Source organism: Acomys minous (assembly GCF_964271855.1).
Source record: "Acomys minous genome assembly, chromosome: 5".
In the NCBI taxonomy this organism is placed as follows: domain Eukaryota; kingdom Metazoa; phylum Chordata; class Mammalia; order Rodentia; family Muridae; genus Acomys; species Acomys minous.
Genome location: NC_140494.1, coordinates 101936000 through 101956826, shown reverse-complemented (window position 1 = coordinate 101956826; position 20827 = coordinate 101936000). Strand labels below are relative to the sequence as shown.

General features: G+C 47.5%; 1 protein-coding gene across 1 annotated transcript in view; it reads left to right on the top strand.

Annotated features, from left to right (window-relative positions):
- SORL1 (sortilin related receptor 1) overlaps positions 1-20827 on the top strand; it is a 166683-nt gene that overhangs the window by 5192 nt on the left and 140664 nt on the right. The window contains exons 2-3 of the mRNA XM_084782514.1: positions 12052-12168; positions 20410-20535. Coding sequence (XP_084638640.1) covers positions 12052-12168; positions 20410-20535 — 243 coding nt within the window. The remainder of the gene's footprint in view (positions 1-12051; positions 12169-20409; positions 20536-20827) is intronic.

Genomic DNA, 20827 nt, shown 5'->3' with positions numbered 1-20827 from the left:
TGTGTTTCCTTGGCCTTCAGCAGGTCACGAGTTCTAACAGAGCCATTCATATGAAGGGATGTGTGGTGACAGCTGAATCCTTTCGAGTTCTCCTGTTTCAGGAGGCCCTCCTCAGTTGGCAACTATTGTTGCCAGGTTTCTGTTATTATTTCCTTACGGAAGTAGTCCATGTCTAAACAACATGAGCACACACGAAATCAAGTTGTCAGCAGCCTTTTGTTACTCGTAGCCCTTGGTGTCGTGAATAATGACATTAATGAGGTTAATTTAATGGGAAAATGAGATTAATTTAAACTCTAAATATATTTTTGGGGGTGGTGACCGTGGGCAGTCAGGATGTCCCCTGAAGTGTCACATACAAAATAGATGATAACTCCTTTTCTAGGCCAGATGGAATGGTGCTCTCCCCCCACCCCCACCCCTTCCTCTGCTGGGCCAGGAGGGACAGTACTGCACAGCCCCCTCAGAGCTTGCAGAGGATCAGCCGCCCCTGAAAGAGTGGAACCCCACTTTGTGAGGGCATCAGAATATAGGGACCGCATTACAGATCTTAGCTTTGTGTTCCTTTTGACAATCTTTCCATCATGTTCTGTAGGATGAAGTCAGTGATGTGCTTAATAAATTGCTTTGAGACCTGGATCCATGAGGCAGATCCTAGCAGCATTGCTTATCTCAAGGCCAACAGCAGATGCCGTGGGACCATTGCGTTCTCACCTGGAGTCTCTTCTTTAGAGATTGCTGGCACCTTTGTAGCATTATTGTTTTAATCCCAGGGCAGCCAGAGGTCAAGCAAGTCCTGCCCAGGCCATTGTAGACACCTACAGGGGCAGTCTAGTATTTCTGAAAAGCATGAAATATCCGAACTAATTTACTATCTTTTGTATATATTTATTTAGTTTCTCTTTTAAAGCATCAGTTTACCTTCTTAATTAAATTTTGCTCAGGTGAATATTAAATGAGTTGCTGATAGGGGAGATGATCCTGCAAATGTATTCAGGGAAAGCCAGTGTGGAGTTTAGAATATTTGACAATTATGGATAATTGATGGTTGACTACACAGAGCTGTACTAAATCTGGGGTGTTACATGGACCCTTCCTTCATGTTTTCAGGTTTAAATTAATGTGACGGAAAGGAGAGTTCACTCTCTCTTGGTTTGAACATTTGGGGATTGGCATTTCTCTGGAAATTGTCTGGGGTTCCGTTGTTTTCTTTGTTAATGAGAACACAGCCTTCCTGTGCATTCTCCAGGTAGGCCAGGATCTGCTGGCAGATGGCATATTCAGTCCAGCCACGTACATGCAAAAATCAATTTCCCTCAGTTTAAAATGAGTCACAGTTAATTTCGACCTAATTTATTGGTTTATCGACTTGCCAACCTTAGGCCTTCGAAGAAGTGGCCTGGGTGGCCTTTTAGCACCAAAGCAGCTGATGATGCCAAAAAACAGGGAAAGCAGAGTGGGCTGCTGGTCAGGGTCAAGGTGAGGGGTGTATCCTATGTTACCGTGAGGCGCTTGGAGAGCGGGCTTCATGAGAGTGCGGCTCAATAACAGTCATAGCTATAATTGTGAATTAAAGAGTAATTACAAAGTTCAGGTATCCACTGGGTAATTTGTGTGTGTGTGTGTGTGTGTGTGTGTGTGTGTGTGTGTGTGTGTGTGTGTATGGGGATGGTTCTGAGGCTTGAACCCAGTGCCTTGCGCATGCTCAACACATGCTTCTCTGTGAGCTATACCCTCAGCCCCCGAGCAATTGCTAAGCATAATGGTGACTCCAAGCCCCATCCCTGGTGTCAGCAGAGAGCCAACCGATCCTGTGTTCTGGCTTTGTGACCGATCTTCCCACAGAACATCACTGGATAGGCGTTTCTGCAGTGCTGATCCGCATCCGTGCGCTCAGCAATGTCTGCTGGGCCACTGAACACTTGAACGGTGGCTAGTGTGACTGAAGACCTGAAATCCTTCTTCACATGATTTTAATGAACGTAAAGCTTAATAGCCACACGTGGGCCCTGGCTGTTGCTGTTCCACCTGCCAGCACACCTCTGTTTGAGTAGAAGGAGGAGACCGAGGCATCCATCTGAGCTGGAGGCACCCAAGAGAGAGACTTATCATAAACAGGGAAGCGAAAACAAGAGTTGAGGGCTTTGAGCAAACCCTAGGTCTTGGAGGCTGCTGACTGCCAAGTTGCAGCGGCTAGGGAGGGCTGCATGGGCCCCTGGGGAGGACAGGTAGGCACTGTGTTCATTTTGGGGGTTTGCCTCTGCACGGCTGCCTCCTTCCGTCAGGCTGTTGGAAGGCTGACCCTTTTGACAGAGTCATCAGACCTGGGCGCCTTCTCTTGTGCTGTACTCATGCAAACAGCCCAGGGCTACTCTGGCTGAGCTGAGGTGCGCAGATCCGGTCGGTTCTCTGTAGCAGTGAGTTATGAACATTGCCTTAACAGTGAGGCCACCTCTTCGCCTCTGTCCTCTGCTTCCTATACTCTTATTGACCTACCTCAATGGATCTGGGCCTGTCTTTCATTCCTTTGGCCCTTCAAGCTGGCACAAAGACAAATGATGGAGGCGTGTGGTCTTTATCACTGCATCCCCCCCCCCCCAGGCCTTCTTCTCCGGCCCTTTAACTTAGCATGCCATTGCTGCTGCTGCTGCTGCTGTTGTTGTTGTTGCTGCTGCTGCTGCTGCTGCAGGCTCTTGGCTTGGAAAATCAGGACCCTTCAGGATGATTTATCTCCAGGCCCCTGAATTAGATTAAAAATGCAGCTACGAATTCTCAGAAAGGCAGGCTGATGTGATTATATCCCAAATCTGAGTGGCAGACAAGGGCAATAAAAAGATGTAGGATATCAAATGCGTTTTGTGCCATGTAGAGACCAATGTACTGTGGTACCCCTCCCTTGAAAAGAAAAACCAAAAAACCATAACAAAACAAAACACCCAAAGATACCTGCTAGGGCTTTATTTATTTTGAAAGAAGACTTACCTGTGGTGTGGAGAGCTTTCTTCTCAAACTGCTGACTGAAGAGAGGCCTGGGGAAGGCCGCTGGAATAATTTTTATGTAGGTAAAAGCCAATGAGGGTTATAGGACACTAAAGAGTACTTCGTCTTTCACCATCCTTTGTAAGAGGAGGGATAGTGTCCTGGTAAACACACACACACACACACACACACACACGCCCCAGGAACCACTTGGGAAAGAACTTGGCTCAGAGTCTGTCACCCTGGATGCTGGTTGGGCTTGGACCCCATAGAAGCTTGTTTGTCTGTTAAGTGAGCTGTTCGTGGCAGCTCCAGCTTGGGCACTCCTGCCTCCTGGGAAGGTAAAAGCTGACCTGCAGGGGCCAGGTCCAAGGATCCCAGAAGAAAGGAACCTTGGTTCTAGGTGGTGGGGACGGAGTAAAGCCGGGTGAGCTATCTGGAGGCTGTGGCTGCTTGAAGGAATTTGAGTATTTGAAATCTGTGCCCAATTAATTGAGTAACATGACACCATACCTAAGATTTACCTCATCTGCGTGTGTTTAGTTCCCGGGAAGCCTCTTGCTGAGTCGCTCTAAAATATATATCTTGCAGTTAAAACTGTGCATGGAGTTTGCTGAAGTTGGCGAGGTGTGCTGGGGCGGAGATGACAGGGTTACTACAGAGACCAAGCTGGAGGAGAAGCACTAGGTGTGGCTGGGCCACGGTTGAGGAGAGGTGAACAGGCTGTTAAAACAGAGTTAGAGAACCAGGCAAGCAGAAGAGTGGTCTGGCCAGCCCCTGTCACCAGGCTGAGACCAGGCCATTGCCTGTTGCTAAGATAACAGTTGGCCTTCCCTGGCTTTTGGGGCTGAGATGCCGTCTTCTGGATTAGTCATCTTGTTTGTGGCCAGTGAGGGCTCAGGGTTAATTGCTGTGCCTCTGGGGAGTAGTGTCACCTCAGTGCTGATGTCTTGGGATATGGACTTTGGGCTACCCCAGCTTTCTGAGCTCTGCTGTCAAAGTATGGGGGGGGGGGTGGCTTCCTAAAAGGGTCATGAGCCACTAGACCAAGAGTCAGTGAAGTGTGTGGTGTCTTACTATTGGACCTATGGCGCGCCTTGCTCTTGGCTCTCTGTTCCAGCCAATGCTAAGTTTCTATGTGGCCGTTGTGGCTGATTTGGGCAGAAAGCCATTTGGACCTGAAAAGAAGTGATGTCTATGCATGGTGAGGTTTATGAAACACGTTCATGGTTTATCTCTGGTTGGTTTCTTGCAACAGCCCTGTGAACTTTGAAGAGTTACTGTTCCTCTCCATCCCCAGATGAATATGCTGTAGCTCAGAAAGAGAACCGGCTTTCCCCAGGTTACACGGCTAGTGGATTGTGGAGGCGAAGGCCCAGACTGAGCCTCGGACTTGTTTCTAATGTATATGACACCACTGTCTCTCGTACCAAGGCGTCCTCTTGGGTAGGGATCCACAGCTTGCTTCCTCCTTCCTTTTCCTCCTCCCTTTCCCTCCCTCCCTCCCTCCCTTTCTCATATTCTTTCTTTCTTCCTTACCTTCATTGGTGAGATCCTTCCGTTTCCTTCCCCTAAAACCTATAGTTCTCCTATAATCCCACCTTCTCCTGGGCTCTCTTGGCCACACTGCTGTTTTAACTTTTTCAAATATGGTAGCCTTTGGGGCTCCTCTTCTTCTTCTTCTTCTTCTTCTTCTTCTTCTTCTTCTTCTTCTTCTTCTTCTTCTTCTTCTTCTTCTTCTTTTTCTTCTTCCTCCTTAGCTCTGTGTGTCTCTCTCCTGACCCAGCCTTCCATCCCTCACTGCTCTCTCCCTCGCTTTGTTTTTATTAGCTCCTCCAGGAAATGCTGCTCTCCTCTCCACATGAAGTCAGGGCCTGTGTTTGACAACTGGAGTTTAAGCACTCATTAAATTTGTTACTTGGTGCTTTTTTTTTTCCCCTCTACTAATTTAAGAGAAGCGAGGCAAGACGGAGAAGTCTGGTGCCTCCCGAACACCTAGTGTAGCATCTGGATTACAGTAAATGCTCAATAAACATTTATTGAATGAACAAAGTAAGCAGCTATTTATAACAAAGCTTCGGAGCCCAACCGGAGAGCTGGGGAAAGTGGGTGGTCTGGAACCCCACTGAGAGCAGTAGAAGTGCGTTTGGGGGAAGTGGAAGCAGGGGGTTTGAGAGTTCAAGGTCACCCCGAACTTCATGGTAAGTTCCCCGGGCAGCCTGGGTTGCACAGCTAGACTCTTGTCTCTAAAGGAGTGAGTAAATGGCTTTGGGCTTTATAGGGAAATCCTCATAGAAGGCAGGTGAACCACGGCTTCTGGTGTATGCTTTGGGGATGCTTACTGTGTTTGTATGCCTGGCGCTGGAAATTTTGTGTTTTGTCTAAAGGCAGCACAGAATGTTCTCTGTAAATCTCTCAGCAGAGCCTCTCCAGTTAGCAGTTGTTTGATGTTCTCTGAGTGTCCTCTGGCCTTGATGATATTATTATTTTATTATTATTAGTAGTATTAGTATTAGTATTAGTATTAGTATTTCTTCTTCTCCTCCTCTTCCTCCTCTTCCCCTTCTCCTCCTCCACTGCCTTCTCAACTTCTTCTTCCCCACTAGTAAAGGAAGGGATATATTTCCCCCTCCCCCCAGGTTCCTTTTACTATGGAGCCTTCCTGGAACAAGATATGCCATAGTCAGGTGACAATGTTTCCCTGAGGGTGTGGCAGTGAATGATTGGTAGGGCTGCTACTGGTAGGGCAAGCCAGTGAGAATGTGCTTATTGTCCTGGTGTGGTAGGAAGAAAAACTATCCTTCCCTTCCTCCCTCTCCTCTCCCTCTCTCTTCTCTTCCTGCCTCCATGCATCCCTCTGTCCCATCCATCTGTGGCAAGCTCACAGCTCTAGTGAGGGTGGTAGTGAAATGCCAGCTTGGAGTTCAAGGTCATTCTTTTCCTTCCTCATCTATAAAATGGGATGCTAGCATAGCTTTGTCAGCTAAGTGGCTAGTGAGTTCCGGGAGCCAACTCCAAGGTCAAGTGAGTATGTTGAACCCACGGAACAGGGCTATTATCTTCAGGGAGCACTCAGAAACTGGATTTCAGTTCTCCTGAGGTAGGGAGTCCAGGGAGGGTAATGAGCTTTCTAAATATAGTGGAAACTTGGTCTGGAAAGGGGACACTGGGAGCCCATTTGCATATCTCACATTTAGGTTACCTGGTTGGAAAAAAAAAAAACCTTGATGTTAGACATGGGCAGTCCATCTTTGGTTTCTCAGGATCCCCTTGGTGTCAGGTACTTTGGGGGAACTTTTGACTGCTGACTCTTTCCTCACTGTTGTAGGATAACAGTGTTGGCTTTATATGCAACTGTTGAATTAAAACCACCACCACCACCACCACCACCACCAACAACAACAACAACAACAACAACAACATTTCTAGGCCAGTGAGGCAGAGAAGCAAACCAGGTTACCTGGTTCATAACACCTTGTTGTGTGTTCTAGAAAGTAGCATGTAAGAGGCATGATGGTGCCAAGCTGGGCATGTCAGGGCGTGAAGGAGGTAGTGGCAGAAGAAATGTATGGAGAGGGGCGTGGCCCAATTCCTTGAAGGGGCCACCATCTTCCTTGGTAAACATCAAAGGCCATACAGAGTTTGGTGGCCTTCTTGGGAATTCCTCACCACTCTAATTTCTCCCAGAAGCCCTTGCTATGCTCTCAGAGGTAAGACATGACTAAAGAGCCTACAGGATGTCTGGCATCTCGCAGAACTCAGTGCTCACTTCATGGGGATGTGTATCACTCCCTGGTATGACTAGCAATTTATTTCCTCCCGTCTATTTATAACAACTGAGAGCCTGAGGAATGGACAGCAGCAGATTTCCCCCTGCCCCAATAAAAATAAGCAAATCTTTGTACCTCTGTGGATGCTTAGGGTATGCTGGAGGAACAAGAGATGCCCAAACACTGAGAGATGGTGATGTTGGGAAAGACTTTGAGCTACACTGAGGTGTGGGTGGTGACTATTGCTAGGAGCTTGCAGTAGCTAATAGTCCTGCATGGCGCCTGTGACCTAGAGTCCCTCCAGCTGGGGGCAGCTAGGTTTATGTGGGGCTGTGACTCTGCAGATGCTGCTCACCGTGCTTTGAAGTATTGCTTTGGCCAGAGACCCAGTCCCTGCCTCCTTTATGACTCATCCTAGCTGCATATTTTGGTAGCATGAGGGCTCACAGTGAGCTGAAAGGAAGTAAGTACTTCTTACAAGTAGGAGCTCCTAGGTATTTGGATCTGCACTTGAGAAGTGTAGTGTTCTACGTGGGTCATAGAAAGGCTTTAAGAATCGGGTGGAATTTACATAACAGCCATCGAAAATGTGGTGGCATTTGGTACATCCATGCATTGTGTAGCCACTTTCTCTGTCCAGGTCTGTAACATCCTCATTAGTCTCAAAGAAACTCTTCTCCTCTCCCTCAGCCTCCTGGCAGCCCCCATCTGCTTTCTGTCCCTGTGGATTTACCTGCCCAGGATATTACATATAAATTGAGTCATGCAGTGTGTGACCTTGTGTGTCTGGGACTTTGCTTTTAATGCTTATCTGCATTGAAGCAATGGGTTAGCATCACACAGAGTCTTCATTAACAACCTCTGCAAATCCCAAAAGACAGCTCCCCCTCACCCCCCCAGTCTCCCCATCAAAGGCTGTGCTGATTTCTCTTCAATCCACTAAAACAGTGTTTTCTCGGCCTCTCACTACCTGGAAGCAAGAGACTGGGCCAGGCTCATCATCTCCCAAATGAACTGTGGACTTTGAAGGGGTTTTTCAAATGCTCATTCATGGCTTCCCTTCCGAGGGCTTTCTGAGTAAGCGTCTGTGGGGCAGGACCTGACAGGTCTTCTCACTTTGGCAGTGGACCTCTGGGTCTCTGTTTTTCAACCAGGTAAATTCTGGGGTACTGATCCTAGGCCAAGTGGCCTCTTGGGGTTCTCTCGTCACACCTTGCCTATGAGCCTAGCAGTGGTCTGACAGGCCTGCTGGGTTTAGTTTGTCATCTAGGATGCAGTTGGATTCAGAGATCCCTGTGGCATGGAATCATGCACCCCCTCCCCTTCTGAGCGGAGGCACTCAGCCCCTCCCTGCTGCCTTTACAGCCCCAATTAATTGTGTCTCATTTATCAGGCTCCAGCTATGCCCTGTGAGCCAGAAAAGAAGAGAAGGAAGGTTGTTTCCACCCTGGGGTTGTGGTTATGACTGACTACTCGTCAAGGTTGTGTTGGGGGGAGGGAGGAAAGTCACACTCTTACCTTCTCCCACCCCCTGGCAGGCCAGTGTCCCCTAGATCAGTGTGTGGAACTCAGTGGGAGAGGCTGGTAGAACCAGTCTGCAGCTGCTACAGAGGGCTGCTGATAGGGAGGGGCTGGCTTTGGAGGAGCGAAACAAACTAGACACACACCACCACGAAGGGGATCCAGTTACTGAAATCTGTGGGTTCTTGATCTTGGGGACTGGCCTGGGGGCTGTAGGATTTTTGGTCACCGTCCGTGGAGGGTGGTGAGCCAGTCCTATGGGGATTGCTTCCTACCTTTCCCTGTAGTACGGCCACGGAGAAGAGGAAAATAGACTGTATATATCTTAACCTTAATAAAATTTATGGCTTGCTGACCTCCCTCTCCCGGCTCCCTTGTCTGTCCTTGTGGTGCATTGATTCCTGCTGCTGATTCGGGTCCTGTGCTTTGGGGGTGGGGTGGGGGATGGGCACCTGGCTGCCTTGAAGGTTAGTGGTGACTCACCAGGGAGTTATTCTCATGACTGGATATGCTTGAGGTCCCTGCCAAGGCAAGGAGCGGAACTGTTTGTGTGTGTGAGTGCCTGGTGACCCTTAGACAAGCCATTGCTTGCCAGGGAGCTTTTGCCGTCCCTCCGGTGGGGCTGTCCTTTTCCAGTCTGTTCTTAGGAATAAAGAGGACATCAGATAGAAAAGGCTTAAAAGAGAAAAGAAAGAAAAGAAAAAAAGAAAGAAAGGTGTTCCCCCAAGCTTGCCCCCCCAGAAGCTTTCTTTATAAGAACACCCTGGGATATTTTGATGCCTCTCTTTTGTGCCCAATTCATCCCTCATCCCTTCGGATCTGTTGCAACAAAGACCTCAGCAAGTGTTGCCAGACCTCTTCTGCACTCTGATCCTGTAACACTTTTGTCGCCTGTTCAAAGTGTCCTCTGATTGTTAACCTGACAGAGGGAGGGCTTTGCCCGTGGCTTTGAGCGTGGCCAGGTTGTATATGGGAGGGCCTTTTCATCTCAGACCCCATGTGAACTTCGGGTGACTCTCCTAGGCTCCTAACCCTTTTTCCCAGTGCCATCCACACAGTTCTCTGTTTGTTCCCTTCTGGTTCCTAGGGCGCAGAGGGCTTTGTAGGGGACAAGGTTTTAGCCAGAGTACCTGAGGTGTTGGTGCTGGTGGGCTTCTGATCTGTCAGTATTGCCAGTTTCTTCCTGGAAGCCTAGGTTGGAAGGGAAGAGAAGGGAAGCAAAGGGTACAGGACAGTTTGAGCTGCCACAGGGCGGCGGGCGGGGGGGGGGGGCAGAGGGGAAGGGGGCAGTCGCTTAGCCGCTTCTTGAGTTAAATAATTAATTTCTAGTTTTTGATTTGCACATTTCTGTTGGTGCTTGCCTGGGCTTATCTACTGGGAGCGAGAAGTGGAGTTTTGGAATAACATCGTTTTCTAAAGAAATATCAAGGGTCCTTTTATTTGACGCTGTCTCACTTCAGATAGGTTTTAAATGTTTGGTTCTTGGATCAAATTAGACGCAGGTGTTTAAAATCCAAAGCAGGGCCGTTACAGATTAGCTCCTCGGTGGAGCTGGCTGCCAAGTTTGTGGCCCAGGTGTTTTTCTTCTCCCTTGTGACATCTGAGAGCACCCCCAAGGAGTAGGTGGGGAGCGTCAGGGTGGAAGAGGAAGGGACCGGAAGAAGGAGGAGCTGTGGCGAGGGGAGGGTTTCCTGCTAGACATCTGCACTGAGAAGTGTAGGCTCACTCGAACTTTTCATTAGTCTAAGAGTTGGTGCTGGTGTGGGTCATGCGTGCATGAGCTCTCCAGGCAAATCGTCCTCCTAGCCTGTGGGTTTGAGATGACTCAGGAGGCTGGCCGACTAGGCTTATTTGAGACACTGCTCAGCAGGAGCCATGGGACAAGCACTGGGTTTGGGGAGGCTTTGTGCTGCTTCTCAGCGATGCACCTGGAGCTTGTTGGTTGAGCATTGTATAGCTCCCAAGTGTGCTGAAAAGTCAGTTTGGAACTGATGTCTGCCAGTGTATAGTGAACGCATGCATTCGGAGTGGTTCAGCCAGAGTCAGCATAGCGAAAAGGGGAAAAGCCACACAGTTGGTTTTCAATGAGGCAGAAGTGACCTCAAAGAATGGCTCTTTGCTCTGAGCTTATGTCCTTCCTCAATTTTAACAAAGAAACCCTGAAAGCTTAGTAGTGCCAACATATCTCTGAATTCTGATCAGTTCAAAGTGAGTGTTCCTGATCAGTGGCAGGCCTAGCCATCAGCAACCCGGGCTCTTTCTATCCTCTTCTGCTTCTGAGGCATTGGGATCCTGAGTTGCCACCTGTGGATGGGGAACAAAAACAGGTTGTGTGTGGTCCAGGGTACAGTGGTCCAACGGTCACCTCTCAAATCCTTCTATGGAACTCAGTCCCAGGGATGCACCTTGCTTTCTCAGTCTGGGCAAGGGTCTGTGGCATCTCCAGGAAGTAGACTGAGAGAGTAGCTGGTCAAGCTGCGACAAGGTAGGTTGTCGATATCCTCACCAGGCAAAATCGAAATGGCTTACCCAGCCATTGGTTGGCTTATTTGTTCTGTTTTTATTTTGCTGGTTTACAAAATTGAACGTCTGGCGACTTCTGTTAGCAGTAATCTAAAGGCTGCTTCTGTTTAGATCTAAGAAGTTTTTCCTTAGTTGAGACACTAAAAAAAAAAAAAAAGTCAAGTTTAGACAACACCTTGTTATCTATCCCAGCATTGAGGCTGAGGCAGGAGGATCGTGATCACTAAGTGAGGCCCTGTCTCAAAACAACCAAACAGCAGCAATAAAAGGTAGAGGAGCTGCATAAGGAAGCTTTGCTTTTGTCTCCTTAGCTAAAGTTGAATAATGGTGTTTCCCTCCCCCAAACACTGGCTTAGAATGAAGTTTGAAAAGCTTGTGGCTCGGGCTGGAGAGATGGCTCAGAGGTTAACAGCACTGGCTGTTCTTCCAAAGGTCCTGGGTTCAATTCCCAGCAACCACATGGTGGCTCACAACCATCTATAATGTGGACTGGTGCCCTCTTCTGGCATCTCCATTTTGAAGTCAATGAACTGTTGTTGTCCATCATAATTAACCTACTGTGCTATAGAACACTCATTCTGCCTTCTGATGGTGAGAGGGCTCAGTGGGTAAGAGTGCTTGCGGCCAAGAGCGACAACCAGAATTCAATTCCTGGAACCTACACTGTGAAGGGAGAGGCTGATTCCAGGAAGTTTTCCTGTTCCCTGACTTCCACACGTGCTCTGCATCACACACACGTGAGCACACACACACACACACACACACACACACACACACACACACACAATGTAAAACCCATTTATTCCTTCCGCCCATTGCCCATCCCCAGTTGGCTAGCCTGCCTCCATCACACTATTCCCAAACTATCGTGAGTTTTTTTTTTTTTTTTTTTTTTATGAACAGGAAGTTTCAGTGTTCAGTTTACAGTTTTACAAGTGCACATCACACATATGGAGTAAAGGTCAGAGTAGCTGGGAACTGATGTCACCAAGGATGAAAGAAAGCTTGGGCAGTGATATCCCAGGAAGATTTTCTGTAGTCTGGCTACATCCACAGTGTCGCTGACTGTTGTGGGGGCAGGCGTTTCTTCTTGGGGAAGGTGCTAAGGGGAGAGTTTGCAGAGCAGTGAGGAGGGCTGCCCTGACCCCGTGCTTCACACCTCAGGGTCTGAGTGAGTGAGGAGGATCAGGAGTCACAATTTGCAGTGTGTGAGGCTGTCACTCACCAAGGGTCTTGATTTCCTTTTGGTCTCTTCCAGGTCAGTCTGAATGACTCCCACAATCAGATGGTGGTGCACTGGGCTGGAGAGAAAAGCAATGTGATTGTGGCATTAGCCCGAGACAGCCTGGCGTTGGCAAGGCCCAAGAGCAGTGATGTAAGTATCTCTGTGGCTCTGGGCCCTCCTGGGTGGCACTGACCTGCACCTTCTGATCCTTCAGGTTGTCACGTCAGAAAAAAATAGTGGGCAAGTAGGGAATGGATGGCATGAGCTGTTTGACAGTGAAGAGAGACGGAAAGTAATGCGTGTGCCCCTTGTGTCCTGGACACAGGGCGGGGCCGTCCAAGCCGGCGTGCGCAGTGTGGGATGGCTTTTGCAAAGCCACAGGTGGTATGCCTTGGTAGCTCCACAGAAAGCACTCCAGGGCAGAGGGACCTGGAGCTGGTCCAGATTGAGTCAAGCTGCTTTTTGCTTTGTTCTGTTTTATTTTTCCTGTATGCCAACAAGGTTGATGAGCTGTTGACAGATTCATTCTCTTTCTTCTTTACTTATCATATATTACTTATTGACTTATCATATATTACCCCTTTATCTGTATGTATCCCTATGCGCTATATTGCCTTTCTGTCTGCCTATCTATCTATCTATCTATCTATCTATCTATCTATCATCTGTCCTTTATCACATATCTATTCATCTTCTATTTCTCATCTATCATATCCATCCATCTATGTATCTATCTGTGTATGTATGTATCAATCATCTGTCTGTCTATATGTCTAACAATATCTCTATCAATAGCTATGTATCTGTGTATGTATGTATCTATCTGTGTATGTATGTATACATCTATCTTTATCTATCTATCTATCTTTCAGTTAATCATCTACCATGTATGTATGTATGTATGTATGTATGTATGTATGTATATATGTATGCATCCATCTATCATCTATCTCTCTATCTGGCATCTGTCAGTCTACACATCTAACAGCATCTCTATTGATAACTATCACCTGTCATTTATATGTTTTTTGTTACAGGGCCTCATTCTCCAACATACTCCATAGCTACCATTGCTGTCTTCTGGCTGGCCTTAAACTCACAGCAGTTCTCTCTCTGTCTCTCCAGTGCTGGGGTTTTGAGCATTTGTGTCCAGTTGACACAAAATTCTCTTGACTCTTAATTTCCACTGTTTTGGTGGATGTTGTTGTTAGATACTTTGAAGAAATGAAAGCAAAGGTTACAAACTTGTTACAAGCCTGTGCAAGACCTCCAGATCCAAAATTAGAGGGAAGCTGCCTCCAAGGTTTTGTTGTGTTTTGTTTGTTTGTTTATTTTTTTATTTTGAGGCAGGGTCTCGATATTTAGCCCAGGTTAGTCTGGAGCCTCTCATGTAGATTAGGCTAGCCTTGATCCAATCCTTGCTTCCCCAGTGTTGGTGTTAAAGGCATACACCATCATGCCTGGCACTTCCATGTTCTTTATAGCCCAGAAGAACGTCTTGTCTGTGGCCTTGGATAGCAGGGTATTTCTGCACCTTCAAAAGAGACAGAGGCTCAAGAAACATCTTCAGTTTCTTCATTTCAGTGTGGTGACTGGTGCGTGGTGAGTGGTCGAGCTGCGGTGAACAGGCCTCAGATCCTGGAGGCCACGCAGGATGTTCCAACTGTTCAGCAGGAGGTCACAGGTCTTTTGTTTAATTCTGTGGTGCTGGGGGTGGAACCCAGGTCTGACACTTGCTAGGCAACCTCTCTTACCCCCAGCCCAGAGGTCTTTCTGTGTAAAGGTGCTAAGCCTTACTAGTTGGCAGCTAAAGTATAGTTCTTGCTAGTACCATGTAGGCCAAGTGAAAATCTAGGGTCAGAGTTGGTCCGTGTCTCCCAAGTCTGCAGTCCAGACTCCTTGTGGGCAAAGACCCAGTCCCTGCCTTCCCGTTGGTATCTGCCTTCTTCACAAGGGTAGGCCTTGTGGCTGGACCTTTCCTCACCCTGGATTTTGGGCAGAGGCCCCCTCTCCCTATACTCTTGCTTTAAAGGTACACTTCTGCACGTACGTTTGGTGTCTGAGAGCCCCCTGTCCCGGTTAAATCTGTTCAGGGGGAGCCTAGGGATATTTTCTAGAGAAGTTGTCTATGGCAGCCACAGTCAGCGAGGCTTGCAGAAGTGCTGGCCATCGGCTGCAGAGCTCTGCCTAGGGAACATTCTGAGCCATGGAGCGTGGGATAATTCAGATAATGGCTAGTCTGGGTGTTTTGATTTTGAGCTAGGCCAGACTTGTTTGGGACAACAACTTAGGCCAATTTATAAATAAATATGTTCAAGGTTTGCAAGCAGTAGCTGTGGCCATATATGGGTGGCTGTGTATGAATGCCCGCTGGCCTTCGGATGCTCAGTGGTTACCTACCTGTGTGCCTGTTTAGTCTACTGCCTGGTAATAGCAGTCTCTTTAGGCATAGAAGCCAGCTCTATGCTATTCTATGTTGAGCAGTCTTCAGAGTATTTATGCCTGAAAAATAATCCCCTTTGTTTTTCAGAAAATATTTGTTTTTGCTAAACAGGTAAATGTATTTAAGCATTGTTTAATATTTTTGTTGGGCATGAAAAGGGGCTTAGGGCACAAGTGAATTCACAGTTGGTCACTTAGCATGTCCGTGGGAGATGGGGGAGGAGCATAATGAAATGAAGGACCATTTTTCTGTGCCAAGCACTGAAAACTCACATGCCAGACCCTCTCATTCTTGGTTGAGCCAGGAGTGTTGACCACCCAAGTATTCCCGGCCTGTCCAACTCAGCTCTCACTCTGTGCGAATGTTTGTGTGTTTTGAAGAGCTTATTGGCCATTTGAAGTCATTACTATGGGATGGCTTATGAGAGAAGATTAAATGGAAAGAGAACTTAACGTCCAGAGTTAATAAATAGAAATGGCAGAATTTTTCCTCGGTCCGTGCGCAAACCGCATTAAAGAATTGGCAGCCGAAACTGAGATGCTCAGATGTGAAAAGTTAGTGCAAAAATAAACTGTGACTCAGAGGCAGAGTCGGTGGCACTGGCGAGGGAACAATCCGAACGTCCCTTAAAGAGGACTGGAAGCATGGTTCAGAAAGGCCCCATCTGAAGGGGAAGAGCTTGCATGCAAGTAAGGACCTGTGCGAAGGGCGGAGAGCGGCTGAGGTCATGAGTATTCTGAATGTAAACAAGGGTGGGCCTGCACACTGGGCTCCCACATGGCGTGTTCTTAAGCAAAAAGGAAACCAAACCACCTGCATCAGTGGTCCTCAGCTAAGGGGTTGTTTCCTGTGAAGGTGACCTGTTCCTCTAATGAATTGATGAACTGCATCATAGGATATGGCTTGTCACCTCTCTTCCCAGTTTCTTAGTTTTGCTTTCTGATGATGCACTTTGGAAAGCAAACAAGTCTGTGATACTAATGCTCAAGAGACCAAGGCAGGGGGATTGTGAGTTCTAGCCTACCTTGGGCTACAGAGTGAACTTTTGTCTCAAACAACAAATTAGGCACCCCACCTATCCTCCAAAACAAACCAAACAATCAATCAACTAACAACCAGGAGGCACAGGGAAGTACTCAGGTGCAATATAATTGACCAAAAATGCTACCTAAGGGCAGTATCTACCAGAGAATCAGAATCAACCAAAATGCCGTGAATAATAAGACTCACTCTTGTCCGTAGACCAGTGTGATTTTATGATTAGTTCCTCCCTGGATCAACTAGGTGGCAAAACTTCCATGCTTGGGCTAGAATCCTGTCTCTGCCATTTATAAATAAACTGACTTTGAGCCAAGTAATTTACATTATCTTAGCCATTTTTTTTTGATTACTATAACAAAATACTCGAGACAAATCAGCTTATAAAGAGAAAAGTTTATTTTGACTCACAGCTTTAGAGGTTCTGGTTCCCTATTGTTGACCCCACTGTGTTTAGCTCTGTGGTTGAGGTGCTGTGTGTACAGCTCAGTGGTATAGCACAGTGGTTAGTAAAACAATTGCCTGGATATACAAGCTTCTGGGTTTGACTCTCATTACCGCAAAAACAAACGACCCAAACTTTGGTTAGCTGTGCTAGTTCATTTTTGTGAACTTGACACAAGCTAGAGTCATTTGAGAATGCGCCTCCCATCAGATTGGCCTGTAGGTTAGTGTATGGTTAACAATTGATGTGGGAGGGCCCGGAACACTGTGAGTGGTGCCTCCATGGGGCTAGGGGATCCTAGGTTGTATGAAAGGCGGGCTGAGGGAGGCATGGGGAGCAAGCCAGTAACCGTCGTTCCTCTATGACCTCTGCTTTAGTTCCTGCCTCCAGGTTCTTGCTTTGAGTTCCTGCTTTGGCTTCTGCGGATGGTGAACTATAACCTGTAAGCCGAACAGATCCCTTCTTCCCTAAGATGCTGTTGGTCCGTGCTTTTATCACAGCAACAGAAGGCTTACTAGAACAGTACACAAAGTACGGCATGTAGGCCAGCCACATGAGTGCTCTCGGGGGGCTGCTTAGAAATGCAGAGTATAAGGAAACACCCCAGATTTTCTTTTTTCCCATTTCGTTTTCCATTTTCTTTGGGACATGCTCTCACATTGTGTGGTTCCTGGCTGGCCTGAGACTGACTATGTAGCCCAGGTTAGCACTGAATGCCTTCCTTTAACTTGCCTTAGCCCCTCTGGTCCTGGGATTGTAGGTGTGAGCTGCCATGACAGGCAGACGTCACTCAGAGTCTGCATTTGGCCAGTGTCTTGCCTGGGCGTTTGTTAGTCCCATTAAGATCATAGCAGAGCTATAAAAGGCTTGGGGGGCAGTGCCAGAGGAGGGGATACCTTCTGACATTTCAGTCTCTCCTCCTCCTCCCCTCCATCATCATCATTATCATCATCATTATTATTATTATCATTATTATTATTATTATTATTATTATTATTATTATTATTATTATATAATTTTGAACTACATGGAACTTCAAAGGACTATCTTTGTGAGTGAGGAAATGATTTAATTGGGACCTTGGGGTAGTTTAGTAACCCTCCCACAATGGATTTTTTTTTTCTTTTCTTTAAAGAACAGTGTCATATTGAGGTCAGAGAGGACTCATTAGTGAAGAAGCCTGTACCTGGAAGAAAACAGACTGTACGGGCAGCAGACAGCGAGCACGCCGTGTCTGCTCAGGCTCACCTGGCGATGGCAGTGGGCAGTGAGTCAGCAGCATCATGCTGCCGTGAGCAACAGACAGCCCCAAATAGAATGTGTGCTGGGGGGGGGGGATGTGGGGGTGTGTGCAGGACAGTGACTGCAAAGCCACCATCCCACTTACCATTACCCTCAGAGGCCTTTTGTGCTGTCAGTGTGGAGGGATAACTGTGCCCAGGGGCCTGAGCATGGTCAGTGTGTGCCAAAGAGAAGGTAAGAAGTTACAAGGACGGGATAAAAATAGCTTGAAGGGATTGTTCAACGAGGACAAGGCAAGGCAGGTTGATGAGCAGTGGTGATAAGCTTCGGGCGTAGGGCGGGTCCTTGTCAACTTCCTCTTAACCTCTATTAAGTGTAAGGCTCAAGAGACGCCCAGCTCGTTCCGCAGGTGTCACGAGGAAGCCATTTTACCACCACACGCACCCTGTCAGCCGTGTGGTTGAGAGTCTCAGGAAGTCTTTGTAATCTGCCTGCCTAGGTCTTTTCTCCCTTCTGGCTAGACCTCCTGACATTAACCATGGTGAAGGGGACCGTCTCCACGAGGGTAGAAACGTGCAGAGTGAAATGACAAGAGGCTTGGACTCTCCAGGGCCTCGCAAGGCTTACAGCCAGTGTGACCTTGGGCCAGTCATTTGCTTCGGTGAAGCTTCGCTTTTACTATTTCAACAGGGAACTGTTACAGCAGATCCTCTGGCTCTGTGCGCTCTGCATCGGTGATTCTATGGCTGGTGAAGCGAAAATGTGAGGGCAGAAGGTCGTACCCACTCTGACCATGAGCAGCCATTTGCCCCCCTCCCTTATCATTGTTAAAACAATGCCGTACAAATAAGTATTCATCCACATACTATAAGACATGTGCTGTCTTAGTTATAAGCAGTTTAGAGATGGTTTAAAGTATATGGGAGAATCCATGTAGGTTCTATGGTATTTTATCTCAGAGACTTGAGTGGCACTGGATTTTAGTATCCATGGGGACTCTGGGACCTGTCTACCGAGGATCCTGAGAACTGTCTTCTCTGTGACTCACCAGGTAATTCAGTTCTCTCTTTCTCTCTCTTTGTTCATCGGTTAGGCTGATGAACATTTACTCATTCTTTGGTTTATAGCCATATTTGTTCATTATATAAGTCTTGTTGACTAACGGGCACATACTAGGTACCCCGAAGCCACAGAGAAGAGGGCAAATGTGTGGGAGGGAATAGTACATACTGGACAATCCTGCTTTGGTGTAAACACAGGATCCCATTTGCACCTCTCACAGTGGATTATCACGCCACAGGATGTTGGAGTTGATAGGAGCCTTGCTTAGTTCCCTATTTAAGAAGCCATTCGTTTGCCCTGTACAACTTTCGAACCTTTCTGGGATGCCCACCCATGCCCATCCTCGGCACGCAGAATGCAAGAAAGTTCTACTTGGTCTTTTGTAGATAACTTGGGTTATTTGTGAACCATCACCCTGCTAGCTGGCTGCCGCTGCCTCTGTGGCAGCTCTGTACTGTGAGTGGTTCCTTCTGAGGTGACCCAGTTAGAGGCGGACACACCCTGGCTCCTTTCACCTTGACACGAATGAAATAGTAATGAGCCCCTTGTTTCAGTGCTCCGAGTGCAGCCTCCTGTCCTTTACAGCTTTTTCATGGCTTCATTAACAGGCAAGCACTCACATGTGCATAGGGCCCATCCTTGTCTGACGACCATGTCTTTTATGTCTGTGTGTGTCTGGTGCCCAGTGCTGGACTTGGCTCCTGTTAAAACCTCAAGGCTTATTTTGTAGTTGAATTAGATGGGCAGGGATGACAATATAGTTTCTGGGTTGAGTCCAGCCAGTCTCTCCTTGGAAACTGCCTGCTGTTTTTCTTCCATGCTTTCCTCAATTATTTTTGTCCCCCAAAGTAATTGAAAAGTAACAGTGTGATATTCATCTATCAGATTTGTTTTTTTATCCCTTGATTATATTAATATTTCATATCTCACAGACAGTAAAGTCTAGGTTAAAAATAACCCAACAACTAACATTTTATTCTTCAAGTGGCCTTCAGAGGTCACTAGCTTGAAGGGAGGCATTCTGGGTCAGGATCTATCTCCCCTGGTTCCTTTTTTAATTTTTTTTCTTTTAGATTTATTTTGTTATTTATTTATGTGTATGCATATGCATGTGTAGGTACTTGTGGAGGCCAGAAGGGGCGTCAGATCCCTGCAGCTGAAGTTACAAGTGATTGGTTGAGAGCTTGCGGGTGCTGGCAACTGAGCTCCATTCCTTTGGAAGAGCAGCAAGTCCTCTTGACCACTGCGCCATCTCTTCTGCCCCCTGACCGGCTGATTTCCTATGTTATTACCTAGGCAAGTCCCTAATCTCAAAAGGCCCATGATCTTCTCTGTGAAATGACTTTGCAATTGTACTCTCCAGGTAGGGTGGCTGTGCATGTAACCTGAGCTCATTCCTGATCGGATCAGTGTTGTCTGTGCGCAGTTCGTAGATGACTGTCATTCTTATGTTGTGCCTTTGTGGTTACTGTACGGCTAGAAGCCAGGAGGTCTATTGGTAGGTAGGGTCCAGGACCTTGCTGCTGCTGCTGCTATGGTCTCCCGTGCTGTGGTCACAAAACAGTAGTGCAGAAGTAGATTCTGACACTGATTGTGCATATGCGTGCATGCTTGTGTTAGGTGTAGGGCCTTGTGTGTACTAGATGAACGCTGTACCACCGAGCTGCCCCCGCCCAGTCTGCTGGCAGCACCTCTGCCTTGTCATCTCACTGGAGGCCTTTGATGGGTTTCTCTCTTCAGGTATGGAATGCAACCTTCCCGGCCGAGGGACGAGGAATTCAATTCTCCTGATTACCTTTTGGGGGACATTTCAACAGATGCAAAAACACTTTCAGCCTCCTTTCCTCTCAGAGGGCACTCTATCTGCATCGGGACTGGAGCACTTCACCCAGCAGGAGGAGGGTGTTCGACTGACAGTGTTTGCCAGGTGCTCCTGGCGCCTCAGGACTTTGGGGACAGAAGTCCCCTGCCTCTCCTTTGTGGGTCATGTGATGCTAATCAGAAGTTCATGATTAGCATCAGGGACTCCCCCTGGGGGACCATGCTCTTTGAGGATCCAGAGTGAGGAGCTAGGATTTGGAGGTGCAGTTAAAGGCTGCTCTGTTCGGCATCTCACTGACTCTTTTCTTCTCCCCTCCCCCCCTCCTTCTGTGTATTCCAGGTTTATGTGTCTTATGACTATGGAAAATCATTCAATAAGATTTCGGAGAAGCTGAACTTTGGCGTGGGAAACAACAGTGAGGCCGTGATCTCCCAGTTCTATCATAGCCCGGCTGACAACAAGAGGGTAAGGAGGCTCTGGCTTCAGCCCAGTGCATTCTGGGAAGATGGCTGCACCAAAAGGGCCTGGGCCACGGAGCCTTTTGCCATCTTTGCAGTGCATGTGGGTGACCAGCTACTTTTTTCCCCCATCTAATGTGGGAGTTGATGACAGAATGCAGTTCTCAAGGTGGATCTTTGCATATTCAGAGCGAGTACTTGGTCAGGCAGGATTTCTGGACAAACAAGGAATGGCAGGTTCAACCGCAGAAAATCTGCCAACCAATAAAGTGCCTGACTCACTGGTGGCTGGAGCGTTT